This window comes from Poecilia reticulata, chromosome 14 (genome assembly GCF_904066995.2).
Source record: "Poecilia reticulata chromosome 14, P_reticulata-male-v2, whole genome shotgun sequence".
Taxonomy (NCBI): domain Eukaryota; kingdom Metazoa; phylum Chordata; class Actinopteri; order Cyprinodontiformes; family Poeciliidae; genus Poecilia; species Poecilia reticulata.
In genome coordinates, this window is record NC_088843.1 from 20,856,922 (window position 1) to 20,872,848 (window position 15,927).

The following is a 15,927-nucleotide window of genomic DNA, read 5'->3' on the forward strand; positions in this document are numbered from 1 at the left end:
TCTAAGTCTAAACTATGTTACAGAGTAAACTCAATAAAAACAGGCTTTATCTGTGGCATTGTTCATTAAAATGGCACATTTCTGATGTATTAAAATTAAATACGATCGGCACACTTAATGATATTAGTGATTAGGCAATGCATTCAGCAAGTACTTTTACTTTTAATACTTAAGTATTTTTAAAAGCCAGTACTTTTTTACTTTTACTTAAGTAAAATGTTAATGTGGTACTTTGACTTTTACTTAAGTACATTTTTGACTGTGTATTTGTACTTTTACTTAAGTACATTTTTTGAGTACTTTCTCCACCACTGCTGTTATTCCACTGAGGATCATGGTTTATTGATGTTTCAAGCAACGATATGGCGCCACCTACTGGTTAATGTGTGTGTGTTTCCTCCACCATAAAAACCCAGAGGACAATCCTGAATCTGGGTCCCACGGATCCACCTGATGAAGGTTAAAGGTCGACAGCTGAAAATGAGATTTAATCCATTTAGTATTTAACTGCTAACTGTTTCACATTGTATGACCTCAGTCTGAATAATCATTAGATTTGGTGTTTTTATTTTGAATATTTATTCATTATATTTTAAATAAGAACATTTTCTAATTAATATTTTAACAGGTAATTTTTCATTGTTTAAATCTAAACCAAATTTTATAAAAGCAGTTTAAAGAGTGAATCGGAATAGTTGAAAACCTTTCATTGATCTAAATGTTTTATTATTCCTGCATTATGTTCTCACTTCTTTCTACTCTGAATTTTATGATCCCGTCCATGTTTTGTGTTCAGACATGATATCTGCCTTGGTTTTGTTTCCATCTGTTCAATGTTTGCTTGAAAAACATTCTCCGTTCACCGCTGGGGGCAGTAACGCACCCGGAAGTCCTCCACGCCGCTGCGAGCCGAGAAGAAGAAGAGGCGCATGATGGCAGCTCCCGTGGATCTGGAACTGAAGAAGGTACCGAGGTTCTGGTTCTGTCTGGTACTAAGTGGTACTCTCTGCGCTCACCTGTTTCCGGTCTGGCCATGCAGAAAGCTAACAGCTAGCAATTAGCCTGCAGCATCTGGCTAGCCGGAACCAGAACCTCATTTATGGATATGTGTGGAAGGTCCGGGGTTCGGTTAGAGCGGTTCCAACTTTCTGGTTCCTCTGCAGTCGGGTTTGAACCTTTATTAGAACCCGGAGAACTCTTCTGTTTCTGAACTAACGATGATGATTATTATCGCTTTTCTTTGCGAGATTCCGCCCCGCTCTCCTCATGATGACGCTCTGTTAGGGTCAGAACCCGAGGTTCACCCGGAGAGTCTCAGCTCTGAATCATAGTTCAGAGTGCATAAATGAGTGCGCAGTTTTCACACTAAAACTTGGTGTACGGACAAATTTAGAAAAGTGTGGCGCACAAAAAAAAATCTGGATGCGTAAAGCAATGCGCACGCTGCGCACTTTGCCTTTATAAATCCCAATTTGCCGAAAATAGAGCGCAGCTGCTGGTCCGCCCTGTCGCCTCCCATAAATACATATGTAAATTAGTTTAAATACCCGGAAGTCTGCCACCACGTGAAGCTATAACCATGGCGACGGTCCTTGTTTGTAGCAAGCATTTATAATACAAATAATTACATATTTTAATTCAAAAGGTGATTTCAGGGCCCTTAAAGTCCCCTCACAAAAATAAAGCATATTAAAGAAAGAAAATTCAACTTAAAAATACGTAAAAGGAAAAATAAAGAGATTGTGCAAATGCCTATTTGAACAGCAGAGTATTCAGCTGGGATTTAAAGACGGTTAGTGTGTCAGAGAGTCATTTGAGTGGGGAATGTGGACCTTTATTCTAAATAGTGGAATCATGTGCATAAATTGTACATTTACAGAATAGAGATGCTTTCTGTCCATAAAGGCACATTCACAAAGCAGGCATAGCTGACTGAAGGATGACTGCACGCCTCCTTCTTTAAGTTTCGCTCAGAGCTCCAGTATGATCAGTCTGGGCAATCTAAACGCATATAAACCATCATTTCCCAGCAGATCAACATGATCTCTGAACACACACTCCCTCTGAATCCTTCCATTGGCGATGTACTCCATCAGAGCCAAAGCGCTCCACAATTTACGTGGCTCACCTTTGAGCAGCTGCTTATATATGTGTGATTGTACACACCTTCATCACCTTAAAAATAATCAAACCCGTTTGGAGTTAATCTGCTGATCCAGCCCTGTTTTCTTGTTTAGTGAGAATGAAATTACCCCATAGATGCATTCCATGCGCTTCGATGCGCAGACTGATGCGTTATATCTTTGAGCCAAAAACTGAGGAAAAGTACTATTTACATTGGAGTGGGATTTTCACATCCTTTTATTTTTATCTTTAGTGTGCTTGCTATTGTCTGAGGATAAATGCGGTTCAATTTCATTGTTTACGTTTAAACAATAAAATATTATAATAAAAAAAACATCGGGTTTGATGCTTCTTGGTCTAAATAACTGAATATAGTCAAATTTCAGTGTATTTAAGTGAGTTTTGACGTTTTGTAGTTATTGTCCACAGGAAAAGTTTGCGTGGCTGCAGCGCATTTTCACGCCAGGGAAAAACAGAAATATTTACGCAAACTTTGACGCAAAGTTTATTTTTATACATTGTGGGTAAAATATGGCGCCGCACATTTTCTATGCATATGCACGCTTTACACATGAGGCCCCAGGTCCTCCAGGCCTGGAGATTTTCTGCAGCTTCTAGGCGTCTCTGCTTCAACACACATGAGGAGAATAATGAGGTCAACAACAGAACTCAGCAGGAGACTCAGATGTGTTGGACCAGGGACCTGTCCCTCAATGACTGGAGCAAAGACTCCACTTGTAGCCCTGAAGCCTCCCGTCGTGGGGCTGTTTTTTTTTTTTTTATCTCAGTGACGCTTCCTGTAGTTGAGGTTGTGTTTTGTTTTTGTTTTTTTAGCTCACAGTGTCCTCTCCTGTCGTTGGGGTTGTGTTTATTATTATTTTTTAGCTCAGAGTGACGCCTCCTGTTGTTGCAGGCCTTCTCGGAGCTGCAGGTGAAGATGATTGACACGCAGCAGAAGGTGAAACTGGCCGACCTGCAGATTGAGCAGCTCGGTCGGGTTCAGAAGCACACCAAGCTGACGCAAGCCGAGATCTCCACGCTGCCTGCCAACACGCGGCTCTACGAGGGCGTCGGCCGCATGTGAGTGGCTCCACCCTGAGCCGTGACATCATTGGTAAAGGGGGTGGGGGCAGTTGGTGACTGTATGCCATTTCAGGTTTGTCCTGCAGTCCAAGGAGGAGATCGACGACCTGCTGACCGACAAACAGAAGACTGTAGACGACAAGATCAAAGAGCTGGAGGTAAAGAGCTGAGATTTACTGCACGCCCTGAACACAACACGGTTCTGCTGCGGGTCCAGCTAGCACAGCAGGTCTGGTTCTGCAGAACTGAGTTGTGACCTTCATCATGCTGAGGCGGCTCAGACTTTATCATTTACTCAAAAAGCAGAAACTCACTTTTTAAAATTTGTTCTGAATGAAATTGGAGGATCTACCGTTAGCCTATCAGGTTCTTCCAAAGCCATGACATCATCACACTCAGCCTGGTTTGTGTTTGTATGGGCTGCTCTGACCTCTGACCTGTGTGTGTTCAGCAGAAGAAGGTGTACCTGGAGCGCAGTGTCAAGGAAGCAGAGGACAACATCAGAGAGATGCTGCTGTCCCGGCGAGCCCACTGACCAATCACTCACTTCCTGCTCATAATAAACTCATTAAGCTCCGCCCCGTTTTCCATCTGTTTGATGATGTCACAAAAGCATGCTTGCATTACTTCTTGTTTGCTTTATTAACAGCTGATACAGCAGATTATGTCATCAGAAAGCAAGCTCCTGATGGGTTGAGTCAGAAGTCTGGCGTTGCAATGTCCTGGGGTGCCTGAAGTATCCTGTAGCTTTAACCAAACAGGAACCTCAACCATACGTTTGATAATCTGTTTCTGTGATGTCATGATTACATCATCCGGTGTGGTTGTTATTGGGGTTCTGGACAAAGTTGATGGAGTAGGAACCGCTGGACGGGTCCTGGTTGACCTGGAAGTTGCTGGTGGAGAGTCCGAACGGCCGCAGGATCAGGTTGCCCAGGTCCTTCAGCTTACCTGGACAGGAGACACGTTCAGGGACCAGGTGTTCATAGCACAGATGCGGTGCATTCAAGAGCAGTACATACCCATCATCTCCTCCTTTAGCTTCTCGTTTCGCTCCTGAATCTGCTGAGGCAGCCGCTGAGGGACACAGAGGTGAAGAGGACACAGGTGAGACGGGGACAAAAAGACTTTAAACTGAACGCTTAACTGGAGGTTTGGATCAAATTTGGTGTACAGAATCTGAAACAGTGAATTTATTGACCCGTTTTCCTTATGGAGTCAGAACCAGACTTCAGCACTCGTTGGTCCCAGTGGTCAGTGAACTCACCATGCAGGCCTGCCGGGCTCCGCTGTGGCTCGGATCTCGCTCCAGAACCTTTTTGTAGTCCTCCAGAGCTTCATCAAGCTTCTCTGACTTCTCATAAAGCTCCGCCCTCCGCAACAGCGCCCGCAGGTACTCTGGATCCAGGTCTATTGCTATGGTAACCAGAGCCAGTGTGCTGATTGGTTAGCTTATTTAAAGTAGAAGGTGATAAAATAATGTGATGACTCACCTCTGCTGCAGTCTGAGATGGCTTTGTCCTTCAGCTCCTGAAAAGACACAAAGCTGTTGGCGTACTACTAGTACAAACTGTTGGCATAATGCTAATACACTTAACATTGTTATTTAACAGGAGAGTTGGGTTAGCCGAGTCCACTCATATATCAAAAACTAGATGCAAAGCAACAAAGCCAAGAAAGCTCAAAGAAACCAACATTTAGAATATTTAAAAACGTAGGGGCCAGCAGGCTTTATTGAAGTAGTATAGCATTAGCATCACCTTAGCCTAATCAGAAGTAGCATGGCGTTAGCCTCACGTTAGCCTTACCAGGTGTAGCATAACGTTAGCCTCACCAGGAGTATAGCGTTAGCATCATGTTAGCTTCACCAGGAGCAGCATAGCGTTAGCATCACGTTAGCTTCACCAGGAGCAGCATAGCGTTAGCATCACGTTAGCTTCACCAGGAGCAGCATAGCGTTAGCATCACGTTAGCCTTACCAGGAGCAGCATAGCGTTAGCATCACGTTAGCCTTACCAGGAGCAGCATAGCGTTAGCATCACGTTAGCCTTACCAGGTGCAGCCTTGCAGCCGCTCGGTTGGAGAACAACACCGCTCTCTCCCTGCTGCAGCTAACCGGACATAGAGCCAATGCCTGCGTGTAGCTTAGCTCCGCCTCTTTCCAGTCTGCAGGAACACAAACACAGTTACACGGAGGGGAGAAAGGCACCTGAACGCATCATGACCTGAACCCTGGGCAGAACTGAACTCACCTCCGGCTTTGAATAGGCCGTTTCCCGTTTCCTTTAGAGCGATGCTCTGCTGCCGACGACTCTGAAACAGAAGCACTCACAGCTCAGATTTACTACCCAGAACCTGATGCCTGAAGCTCCACAGACTGGTGTGAACTGACCTGAACTGGTTTAAACTGGCTAAGTTGTTATGAACTGGTTGTAATGGCGTAAACTAGCTTGAATTGGTTTAACTCAGGGGTGTCCAAAGTCGGTCCTCGAGGGCCGGCACCCTGCATGTTTTAGGTCTCTCCCTGGTTTAGCACACCTGCATCAAATGATGGCTCGTTAGAAGGCCTAAGGAGAACATTGACATGCTGAGGATGTTGTTACTACCACTAGGGAGAGAACTAAAACGAGGACCGCGTTTGGACACCCCTAGTTTAACTGGTTTAAAATAGGAGGAACTGTGGAGCAGAGACTGGTGTTACCTCCTTCTCCAACTCCGTCAGCTCCTTCTCCACCTCCCTCAGGTAGTCATCGTCAAACTCCACTCTGGACGTTTCTTCATCTGAATCCTGAAGGACCTGACGCTCCTCTTCCTTCTGACGGTCCACTTCCTCCTGACGCTCCTCTTCCTCCCCTTCTCCCTCTGTCCATCGCTCCCTCTCTGCGTCTCCTCTCCCACATATTCTGTTTGTTTTCGGAAGCTCTTCCTCCTTCTCCTCTTCCTCCTTCGTCTCCATGCTGTCCTGACAGTCGTAGAAGTCTTCCTCCTCTTCCTCCCTCTGAGCTCCTCGGGTGCTCATCCTGAAGCTGAAATGAGACGTTCACTGACCTTCTGACCCTCCAGCTGGACCTCAGATAGACACCACAGCCAGTTTAAACCTCCATTATCATCATCATCTTCATCAGCCTGAGCGTGATCACGTGATACAGCAGGTCGGAGATCTCAGATCAGCTACACGCTAACAGCTAGCTGCTGAGCTAGCTGCAAAGGCAGTGAGATCGCGAAATTGATGTAAAGTTTTCAATTAGCAGCGGAGCTAGCTGTTGCTGAAAAGCGACCCTGTGACGTCAGTGGGCTGAAGCGATCCGGATCAGAGTGACGTCATCATGACGTCTCTCAGCAAGTTAAACAATTAAATATTAAAACCAGATGATTTTACGCCTTCTCACCTGAAAACACCTCACAGGCAGCCGGGTAGGCTGACGTCACTTCCGGGTTCTTCTTCTTCTTGATTTATTTTTTATTGGCAAGAAACGTAATGGTTGCATTACTGCCACCTACTGACATGAATTTATGCAAACATTATCCATCCATCCATTTTCTTCCCCCCTTTATCCCAGTGGGGCCAAGAAGTCAGCTGGTGTCTTTCTCCAGAGGGCACCAGGCGAGAGGTGGGGTAACTGGACAGGTCGCCAGTCCAGCAGGGCTATACAAACATTATCATATTCTATTAATTATCTTTGTTTTCCAAAAAAAACAAACTAAAATGTAAATTTTTTACTATCTAAATTTACCTGAAGCACACGTAGTAAATTAAATATTTAATTTAAGTACATACCTGCCTGGATGCTTCTGATTTGATTTTAGGTTTTAATTCTGGGTTTTAAGTTTTCATCACTGCGATCGCTGCTTGTCTCAGATCATGTCTATATAAAGTAAACAGAAACAGAACATCATGTTGTTTTAACTGCAGCCTGATCTGATTAACGGCTTTTTAAGTTTTCCAATTCACCGACATTTCCTGCTTTTAGTGACTGAAAACACATCAATTCCTGGTTTTAAAAGCTCTTTTCTTTCAGAACCCAGATCATCTAAAATGATCAGGATGTTCTGATCTTTAGTGGTCCATTTATTTATTGTACGGGTTTTATTGGTCACGTTTGATTTTATTGTCTTGTAGAGAACTTTGGTCTCTCTGGGTGTGTGAAGTATAAATTTATGGATTTATGGATCGATTGATTGATTGATGAAGCTTCTAGTCTGCACCGGGTCATATCGGGTCCATAATGCAACATAACCAATGGCAGTATCATGCTGCGAAGAATGTTTCCATCATGGCTGTGGAAATAATCACCAGTTAACTGAACCAGAGTTCCCCATCATAGATGATGATGGCCACACTCCCACAGTGGGCGGAGCTTCCAAAAAGCATATTAATAAACAGGAAATTATTACTATCTGAAGCAGGTCCAATCAGCTTCCGTTTTAGCTCAGAGATTCTCCACCAGTCCACCTGTTACCATGGAAACCCAGGAAGGACACCAGGTGCTGTCTTCTGTTAGGACCAGGTCAGAAATCAGAACTCAACTCAAAAGATAACACTTTTTTATTTCTTTCAATTACATTTTCAGATTTAATCAAAGTTCAAAGGTTTACTGCTCTGATCAAGCAACTTCCCCCGAGTGCTCCATGTTACAGAGAGGAAGAGGAAGAGGAAGAGCGTCTGGTCTGAGCGATCCAAGAGGCGAAGGCTGACACTCGGGCGTAGCCTCCAGGTTTCTGAGGTCGTGCGCAGCCATCGCCGAATGAGGTCACGCCTGTCAGGAGCCAATCAGAGAGCAAGTTACAGAGAAAGAGAGAGAGAAAGAGAGAGAGAGACTAACCAATCTGAGTCCAGTGTCCGTCCTCCTCACACATCAGTGGACCTCCAGAGTCTCCCTGCAAAGTGACAGAATATTCCCAGTTCAATGAAAATCTGGAACGATCTCTGACCAATCAGCTGTCAGATCATTTCTGACCCTCAGTCAGTCATTGGACCAGCTTCCTGAACTAGTTTAACTTGTGGTGATTCTGCACTGTCTGCCCAGGTAATACTAGGTGAGCCGTTACCTGGCAGCTATCGACTCCGCCCTCAGGGTAACCGGCACACAGAATGCTAGAGGTGATGGTGTACTCAGGTAGGAGGAGCTGGCACTCAGCCTGCTCCACCAGAGGAAGCGCCGCCTCCTGGAGGATGTCAGGAAGAGAACCTGCAACTCAAACAGGTGAGACAGGTGAAGGAGGGGGTTTGTAACAGGTGAGAACACGTTGGGTTCTGCTGGCCGTTCTCGCCTCTAACCTGCTTCTGCTTCTCGGCCCCAGCCGGCAATGAAGCATCTCCTTCCTGCAGCGAAAATCTGACCTTCAGCAGCCAAACACACAGGCTGAACCCACTCTGCAACACACCAAGGGCCACTATCAGCCTGACAGACAAGATTCAGGGTTTACCATAAGCCTGACAGACAAGACTCGGGGTTTACCATCAGCCTGACTCATGGTAAACCCTGAGTCTTGTCTGTTTGGCTGATGGAATAACAGTCAGAGCTCTGTCTGTAAACCCAGACAGGTGAGGGAACTTGGACTCTGATGTGTAACTCACGGGTGAAGTTGATTGGCTGCTGCAGACGCATCATGGCGATGTCGCCGTGTTTGGTCAGCCGGTTGTATTCTCTGTGGATGACGATCTGATCGACTAGTCTGGTCTGAACCTCCGCAGCGTGTATCTGTGACTGAGCGTGCAGCCCAAGGACAGCCGACCAGGATTCCAGGTGGAGGTTCTTCCTGTAGACAGAGAAGAACACAGCACATGGCGTCACCTGCAGGCCGGCGGTTCACCTGCAGCTAGCCTCAGGCGCATCTCTCACCCGTAGACGCAGTGCGCCGCTGTCAGCAGCCAGTCGCTACCGATCAACGAGGCGCCGCAGACATGGCGGCCCCTCCAATGCAGAGACACCATCCAAGGCCACGCCCCCTTCGCTGCATTGACTCCGCCCACCACTCTGTGCTCACCTGGCAGCGACAGTCAGACTGAACCCAACGACCCTGACAAGGTCAAGTAGAGGTTAAACGCATAATCCAGGTTCTCACCATCTGCAGGTCCTCTGCCCTCTGATTGGTCCATAATGCTGGCCTCTGATTGGTCTGGGGTGACCTGGCGGCGCCCGCAGGCTGTGAACAGCAGTAGTCAGTGCCTTAGGCTGCAGCGTTTCTCTGCTTCAGGTTCGGCTTTACTCACGCTGGTTGGTGCAGTTCAGAGACACCACCTCCCCGCTGCTGCACGTCTCACTGTGGAGGTGAGATGTCAGAGGTCAGCAGGTTCCTCTGAACCAGATCTGGTTCTGCTTCTGCTTACCTCACGCTGGTTTCCAGTGACCTGTTACCGGTTCTGGTTCTGGTCAGGTTGATGGATACGAACGGAGAGTCCTGAGGCAGAGCTGGTAGCAGAGATGCGTCTCCGGACCTGGAAGCAGTCAGAACTCAGAACCGGTTCTGGTTCCACCGGACCTGTCTGCAGATCAGGAATACCTGTGTCCCAGGTACCGACAGGTGAAGTCCGACAGGTCAGAGGTCCAGCCGTCAGAACACACGGTGTGCGGAGTGGAGCCGATCTGGACCCGGAGCCGCCTGGAGCCGTTTACCTGCAGCTTGACTGACACAGTAACAGGTGGGGAGGGGTTAACGCATCACTTCCTGTTTGTGCCAACACCTGAGACGAGGGTTGGGGCCTGGGGGAGGTTCTGATTCCTACCAGATCTTCTACCCGATTCTACTCAAACCAGGTCCAAGGCTCAGTTCTGGGATTACCTGGACCCGACCCCTCCCTGTTCTGACCTGGTTACGTACCGCAGTCGGCTTCATCAGAACCATCGGGACAGTCCAGCGCGCCATCACATTGGCTGTTGCCAGGGATACAGGCTCCCGTCTGACACTGGAACTGAGCCGCCGCGCACGGAGCTGTTCACAAGCAGACGGTGATCAGGACCTCTAGCTGGGACAGATTCTGGATCTCTGAGGCGTGCTCTCACCTGGAGACCCCAGTGCCATCCCACAGGTGAAGTTGGCTTTGAATCCTCGGCCGTCACCACTGCTGTCCGTGAAGAACCGGACCGTCATCTGATTGGACGTGGAGAACAGGTCGCGGGCAGGGCCAGCGCTGCCAGTGAGGACAGCTGGGAGGAAACAGCAACAGGTCACCTGAGTCCGTGCAAACCCACCTGGAGACTCAGGACAGGTGAACTTGGAGCCTACCCAGTAAGGTGGAGTTAGACCCCATCCCATCCCGCACCTCCACCATGTCATAGGTCGCCTCCACATCAAAGTCCAGGAAGTGGAGCTGAATGTTCTGACCTGCTGACGCATGCAGGGTCCACAAACCTGCAGAGGTGAGCAGACAGGTGAAGTTAGCAGGTAGATGAGGCTCAGGAACACATTTAGAAACACAGATGTACTCACAGTTGGCCATGTTTCCATAGGAATGGGGGTAGTTCGGAGAGCTAAAGGTGGAATTAAACTCCCAGAGATCAAAAGGTCCACCACAGTCAGCTGAACCAATCATAGAAAAGGACGGGGTCAGGTGTACAGGTGTGAACACGGCCTTCCTCAGGTACAGAGGAAGTTGACTAGAATTCAACTAGATTATAGATTATAGATGTTTACCCAGCAATGGAGGCATAGCCTGATGTTTACCCAATGTGGGGCTGTGACCTGATGTGTGCCTAGCCTGGGGGTATGACCTTATGTCTTTCTAGCATGGGGGTGTGACCTGATGTTTAGCTAGTGTGGGGGTGTGACCTGATGTTTACCCAGAATGGGGGCGTGACTGATTTTTACCTAGCCTGGGGTCATGACCTGATGTTTGGCTAGTGTAGGGGTGTGACCTGATGTTTAGCTAGTGTAGGGATGTGACCTGATGTTTAGCTAGCATGGGGGTGTGACCTGATGTTTAGCTAGCGTAGGGGTGTGACCTGATGTTTAGCTAGCGTACGGGTGTGACCTGATGTTTAGCTAGCGTAGGGGTGTGACCTGATGTTTAGCCACTGTGGGGGCATGGCTGACTCACGTGGTATGGGCGCCATAGTGGTGGGAGGTGGGACGTTGGTTGGCTCCGGAGGGGCGGGGCCACAGGGCTCAGGTGTCAGTGTGATGTCATCCAGAGCGATGTCATTCCACATGCCTCCTTTCTTCAGAGCTTCAAACTCCACCTGCACAGGCCGCATGATCAGTCAGGTGACCTCTGACACCGTCTGGAATGTGGACTGCCTGGTGATGTCACTGACCATGGCGTCTGAGGTCAGGATTAGGGTCACCTGTCCGTAGTTCCAGGTGTCACCATAGTTACCGTCTTTCTGGAACAGCACGATGGCATCAGCGTCTGGCAATGAGGGATGGAGGACGACTCTGAGACGATGGACGTCCACACCAAACATATGATACCTGCAGACAGGTGACATGCTCACACACCTGGTACCCAGCATCAGACAGCAGATCTTCACATGTTTGTTGTTTACCAGAAGCTCAGGCAGGTGGGGTGAGGGGACGGAGTCAGAGGGAGGCTCTGCAGCCGGAATCTCTTCTCCCATTGGCCAGGACTCATAGGGGTGACCAGGTAGAAACCTATCAGAGATCAGCGTTCACCCACCAGAACCGCTCTCACGGATCCATTCAACTAAACTGGCCCACTCACCTGAGCTGTTCCCCAGGGTGTGATCAGAATTTGGACCTGTTGATGAGGGGAAAGTGGGGCCTCTCGTTCTCATCCAGTCTCCTTCATCGTCCTGCTGCTGCCTCCAGAAACACACTCCATCTTCGAAGCTGCAGGTGAGCTTCTCCGGGTCTGGAACCAGAAAGCAGCCAGTTCTGATCCAGCCCTGTTCTGACTGTAGGATAGGGTTCTGACCCAGCCCGGTTCTTACCGGACAGCCCAGCGGTATCGGCAGCTCTGAAAGATGCTCTGAAGCCCGGCAGACTGTTGAAGCTGTCCGATGTAAACTCCACTGTTGACTGGTTGGTCAGCAGCCACACGGTACCAGGGGGGGCAGAACCTGAGAGCTCAGCTGCCAATAAGATCACAAATTGTAAGTTTAATGTGTTGGACACACCGTGAGGCGTTCAGGGTACTCCAGACCAAGAAGTTCTGACCTGCTATAACCTTGTTGGGTCCGACTCCTTCGTACAGCCTCAGGACGTCAATGTTCGCCTCCGTCTCAAACTGCTGGAAGGTTATCTGGGCCGAAAGTCCCCTGCTCAACCTGAACGCATCGCAACAGGAAAACATTGGACCTAAAGAGGAAACCAGGTCAGGAAGAACCTTCAGAACTGTGTTTTGACCTGATGATCCAGCGGCAGAAGACGTTGTTGTTGTAGGTGTCAGACTGTGACGACCTGAAGTATCCGTTCGGCCCCTCCAACACAAACTGTCCATCACATGGCGTTGCTATGGAGACACAGGAAGTGACATCACAGTTCTTCATGACCAGAACACCTTTGATTTCCAGACACTAATGCATCACATTCTTGCCAAAACCCTCCAGGGCAAATCAACCATCACATGAGCCTGTTGTTATCTGAGAGAGCGCCTAGCAGTTAACAGGTACTTGAACGCAACACGACTATTCCCAAATTACCCCTGCCCCTCTTGGTTAAAAAATGCACCACTTTGATTGGTTTATTTGCCCTTTGGGATTCTTTACTGACCGCAGAAGAAGGGAGATTCATCAGACGAGTCCAAACAGTGGGGGACTCCATCACAGAACCAGTTGCTTGGAACACAACCGGACCCGTCAGAACAGGTAGTCTGACCAGGAGGACACGTCACTGCAAAACACAGACCCATTAGAGAGAGAACCATCAAAAGCCAGTCAGGTTCTGATCAGAACCCAATCAGAACCTGACCAGAACCATCAAAACCCAATCAGAACCATTGTCTCCTCCTATTAACCCCCTGCAATTTTTCTGTTTCTGATCTGTGTCTCACCTGCTGCAGGCTTGTTGCTGGTTGTTGCAGGCTTGTTGCTGGTTGTTGCAGGCTTGTTGCTAGTTGTTGCAGGCTTGTTGCTAGTTGTTGCAGGCTTGTTGCTGGTTGCTGTAGGTGTTGTCTTCTCGGATTTCTCTGCAGGAAAACAGAGAGCTGCCAGTTGGTTGGAGGAAGTGAAACCGGATTAACAGAGATGATCCAGTTAAGCCTGACTGGATTTAACTGCCTATTGATCAACATTCATCAATAACAATCAATAAGGATCCTTATTAATAACTATTGATAATTATTGATCCGATTCAGAGTCCATCCGTCCTCTTCCAAACCCGGTCCAGTCCAGATCTAGAAGAACCAGATGGTTTGTTGAATAGTCTTTCAGATCGACTGGGAGCTCCAGAAAGCTTTACTGGTTTCCAGTCCTCCCAGTTTAAAAGCTTCTTGTTTTCATCCCTTCCTGGCTGGACCATCTGGCTGGTACCGGTCTGGTTCCGGTTCGGGTTCCTGCTTCTTGCTTTCAGCTGGGTCTGGCGCTGGATCAACTCATGGTGGACATCAGCTGAGTGTTTCTTTCTGAATGGCCAGATTACATCTAATCTAATCCAATGTTCTGCTCATGTTGTGATGTCACATCCTGACCCCTGATCAGGATGTGACATCACAGACTTACCTGTAATCTGGATGCTGTTGGTGTCAATCACCAAGGCTCCGCCCCCAGCCACCTGAAGCCCCGCCCTCAGCTGCTGCTCCACCTCCTCAATGTCAATCAGCTTACTGAACCTCAGTTCAAAGGTCACCACCACGCTGCCAGGACTGGAGGTCAGAACCAAATGCCAGATGATTAATAATCACAGTGAATGAAACGATCAATGATCAGTGAATTTGTCCAGTTCCTCATTTCCTGTTATATTTCTCTTTCTGATGAGCAGCTGAAATTATTCTGGATTCATCCTGTGGGTGTCAGAAGTCCGAACTAAAAATGTTCGAGTTTCCTTCAAAATGAGGTCAGATTAGTTTCAAACATTTATCTTGATGATGTCATAGTTTCGGCCATGTGTACCTGTTCACCTGTCGCTGGAAACCTGGAGCCCATAGCTACAATACAGACTACACAACCCACAAACCTCCTGGCTGCACTCGTCTCTCTGCTGGGTTTTATTCTTCAGATGCTTTGACTTTCCAAGATTATGTTTTCTACTGTGGTATTAAATGGTATTGTCATGTATTAAATGTTATTTTCATGTATTAAATGGTATTTTGAGGTTCCTCATGTTGTGAATCGTGTATTTCTTTCTGCTCTGATGTCTAAGCCCAAGCTGGAAACTATTTCCTGCCTGGAATTATTTCTCTGTTTCACAGCTCATCACTTCGGGGAAGACCCGCCATCTGTTGGACCGATTCCTGCAGTCACCATGGAAACGCTGCCATGCTGCTTGGTTTGGTGCCTGAGTGAAGTTGGCCCCCCCACCTTCTTCAAATCAGACAAAATTGGTGTCAAACGTTTGTGCTGGTTTGTGCAGCAAAACATTTCGTTTGTGCCGCTATCATTTTAAAGATATAAAGAAAGATGGATTTCATAAAAGTGGGGGGGGCTGGTTGACCTTTTGACCTTAACACTTTCATTAATATCTTCAAAGCCAAAGCAGCACAAATGAAAATTTTTGCTGCACAAACCAGCACAAACGTAGTTGAGTTGATTGACACCCATTTTGTCTGGTTTGAAGAAGGTGGGTGGGATGGTTGACCTTGGATGACCTCCAGAAACATTTCTTTAAATCTTTAAAATGATAGCGGCACAAACAAAAAATGTTGCTGCACAGACCAGCACAAACGTAGCACGAACGTTTGACGCCAATTTTTGTCTGATTTGAAGAAGGTGGGGGCGGGGGGCAACTTCACTCAGGTTAGTTTGGTTAGTTTGATGTAAATGTGAGATTTTACTCTGCTTAAACTGAACAAATTGTTTTCATCTGTTCCTGTTTAAAATATTATATACATAAAAATTAGAAGCTGGTTCATTTATTGATCAGTGATTGATCAATGATTGACTGATCAGTGATTGGTCAGTGATTGATTGATCAGTGATTGATCAGTGACTGGTCAGTAATTGATCGTAGGTCTGACCTGAAATCTTGGACCCAACAGAACTGGTAGAACCACCGCAGGTCGCTGATGCTGAACGCCTCATAAACCTGCCGACAAATCAGAGGCCAGACTGCCGTCAGCTGACCTCTCCTGAAGCTGAACAAAACTTTCTGGTTTTTATGTTAAAAGCCACCTTTATAACAGGATGCTGTCTCCAGGATTTCAGAATAAAAGCCCCTGGTAAGTGTTAAGGTGACCCTTCACAATAAAAGCCTCACCAGCTGCTGAAGGTCAAAGGCCAGGGATTTGAACCGGTGACTGCTGGAGTTTCGGAGCTCGTCAGAAAATTCGACTCCTGCTGTGATCACCAACCGCCCCGACAGCTGCGTGGCTTCATCTGCACCTGGACGCATTGTCGATGACATCATCAGCGCTGAACCTGCCGTCACATGAGCGAAACCGGAACACTTACCTTCAGAAGTCAGGCTGAGCCAAGAAATGACACAGAGGCCGCCGCAGCAGAGGAAGAGGAGGGATGAGACGATGAAGAGGACGACCTCCACAGAGGATAGGCGGCGAGTCATCCTCAACAGTTCACTTCAGAAAGAATCAGTTCACTTCAGATTGAATCAATTCAGTTCAGGTAAAATCAGTTCAGATAGGATCGGTTCAGTTCAGATAGAATA

The 15,927-nt window shown here is 47.5% G+C and overlaps 3 protein-coding genes across 4 annotated transcripts; 1 reads left to right on the plus strand and 2 right to left on the minus strand.

The window, feature by feature from the left end:
* The first annotated feature begins 869 nt into the window (after positions 1-869).
* On the plus strand, positions 870-3,785 carry pfdn1 (prefoldin subunit 1). Of its 2 annotated transcripts, none has more exons than XM_008401842.2 (4): positions 870-965; positions 3,038-3,204; positions 3,281-3,365; positions 3,659-3,785. In XM_008401842.2, the coding sequence occupies exons 1-4, from the start codon at positions 930-932 to the stop codon at positions 3,740-3,742; spliced, it is 372 nt and encodes a 123-aa protein (XP_008400064.1). In that variant the 5' UTR covers positions 870-929; the 3' UTR covers positions 3,743-3,785. The 2 variants fall into 2 exon arrangements, with proteins under 2 accessions (XP_008400064.1, XP_008400065.1); XM_008401843.2 differs by having other exon boundaries at positions 3,662-3,785.
* A 45-nt stretch (positions 3,786-3,830) lies between these two features.
* ttc1 (tetratricopeptide repeat domain 1) lies at positions 3,831-6,718 on the minus strand. The gene is made up of 8 exons (XM_008401840.3): positions 6,597-6,718; positions 5,909-6,233; positions 5,460-5,520; positions 5,261-5,373; positions 4,701-4,737; positions 4,475-4,623; positions 4,230-4,284; positions 3,831-4,158 (listed from the first exon to the last, which is right to left on the minus strand). Exons 2-8 carry the CDS (start codon positions 6,224-6,226, stop codon positions 4,019-4,021), a joined length of 873 nt encoding a protein of 290 aa, XP_008400062.2. The 5' UTR covers positions 6,227-6,233; positions 6,597-6,718; the 3' UTR covers positions 3,831-4,018.
* A 1,017-nt stretch (positions 6,719-7,735) lies between these two features.
* On the minus strand, positions 7,736-15,825 carry tmprss15 (transmembrane serine protease 15). Its single transcript, XM_081615885.1, has 27 exons — positions 15,714-15,825; positions 15,520-15,644; positions 15,281-15,348; positions 13,827-13,969; positions 13,160-13,339; positions 12,880-12,999; positions 12,514-12,619; positions 12,325-12,434; positions 12,099-12,239; positions 11,870-12,019; positions 11,694-11,799; positions 11,463-11,619; positions 11,246-11,387; positions 10,639-10,728; positions 10,435-10,560; positions 10,212-10,355; positions 10,030-10,140; positions 9,712-9,835; positions 9,539-9,646; positions 9,422-9,471; positions 9,274-9,354; positions 9,051-9,195; positions 8,786-8,967; positions 8,486-8,581; positions 8,257-8,396; positions 8,031-8,085; positions 7,736-7,964 (listed from the first exon to the last, which is right to left on the minus strand). The coding sequence occupies exons 1-27, from the start codon at positions 15,823-15,825 to the stop codon at positions 7,840-7,842; spliced, it is 3,237 nt and encodes a 1,078-aa protein (XP_081472011.1). The 3' UTR covers positions 7,736-7,839.
* Positions 15,826-15,927: the final 102 nt, after the last annotated feature.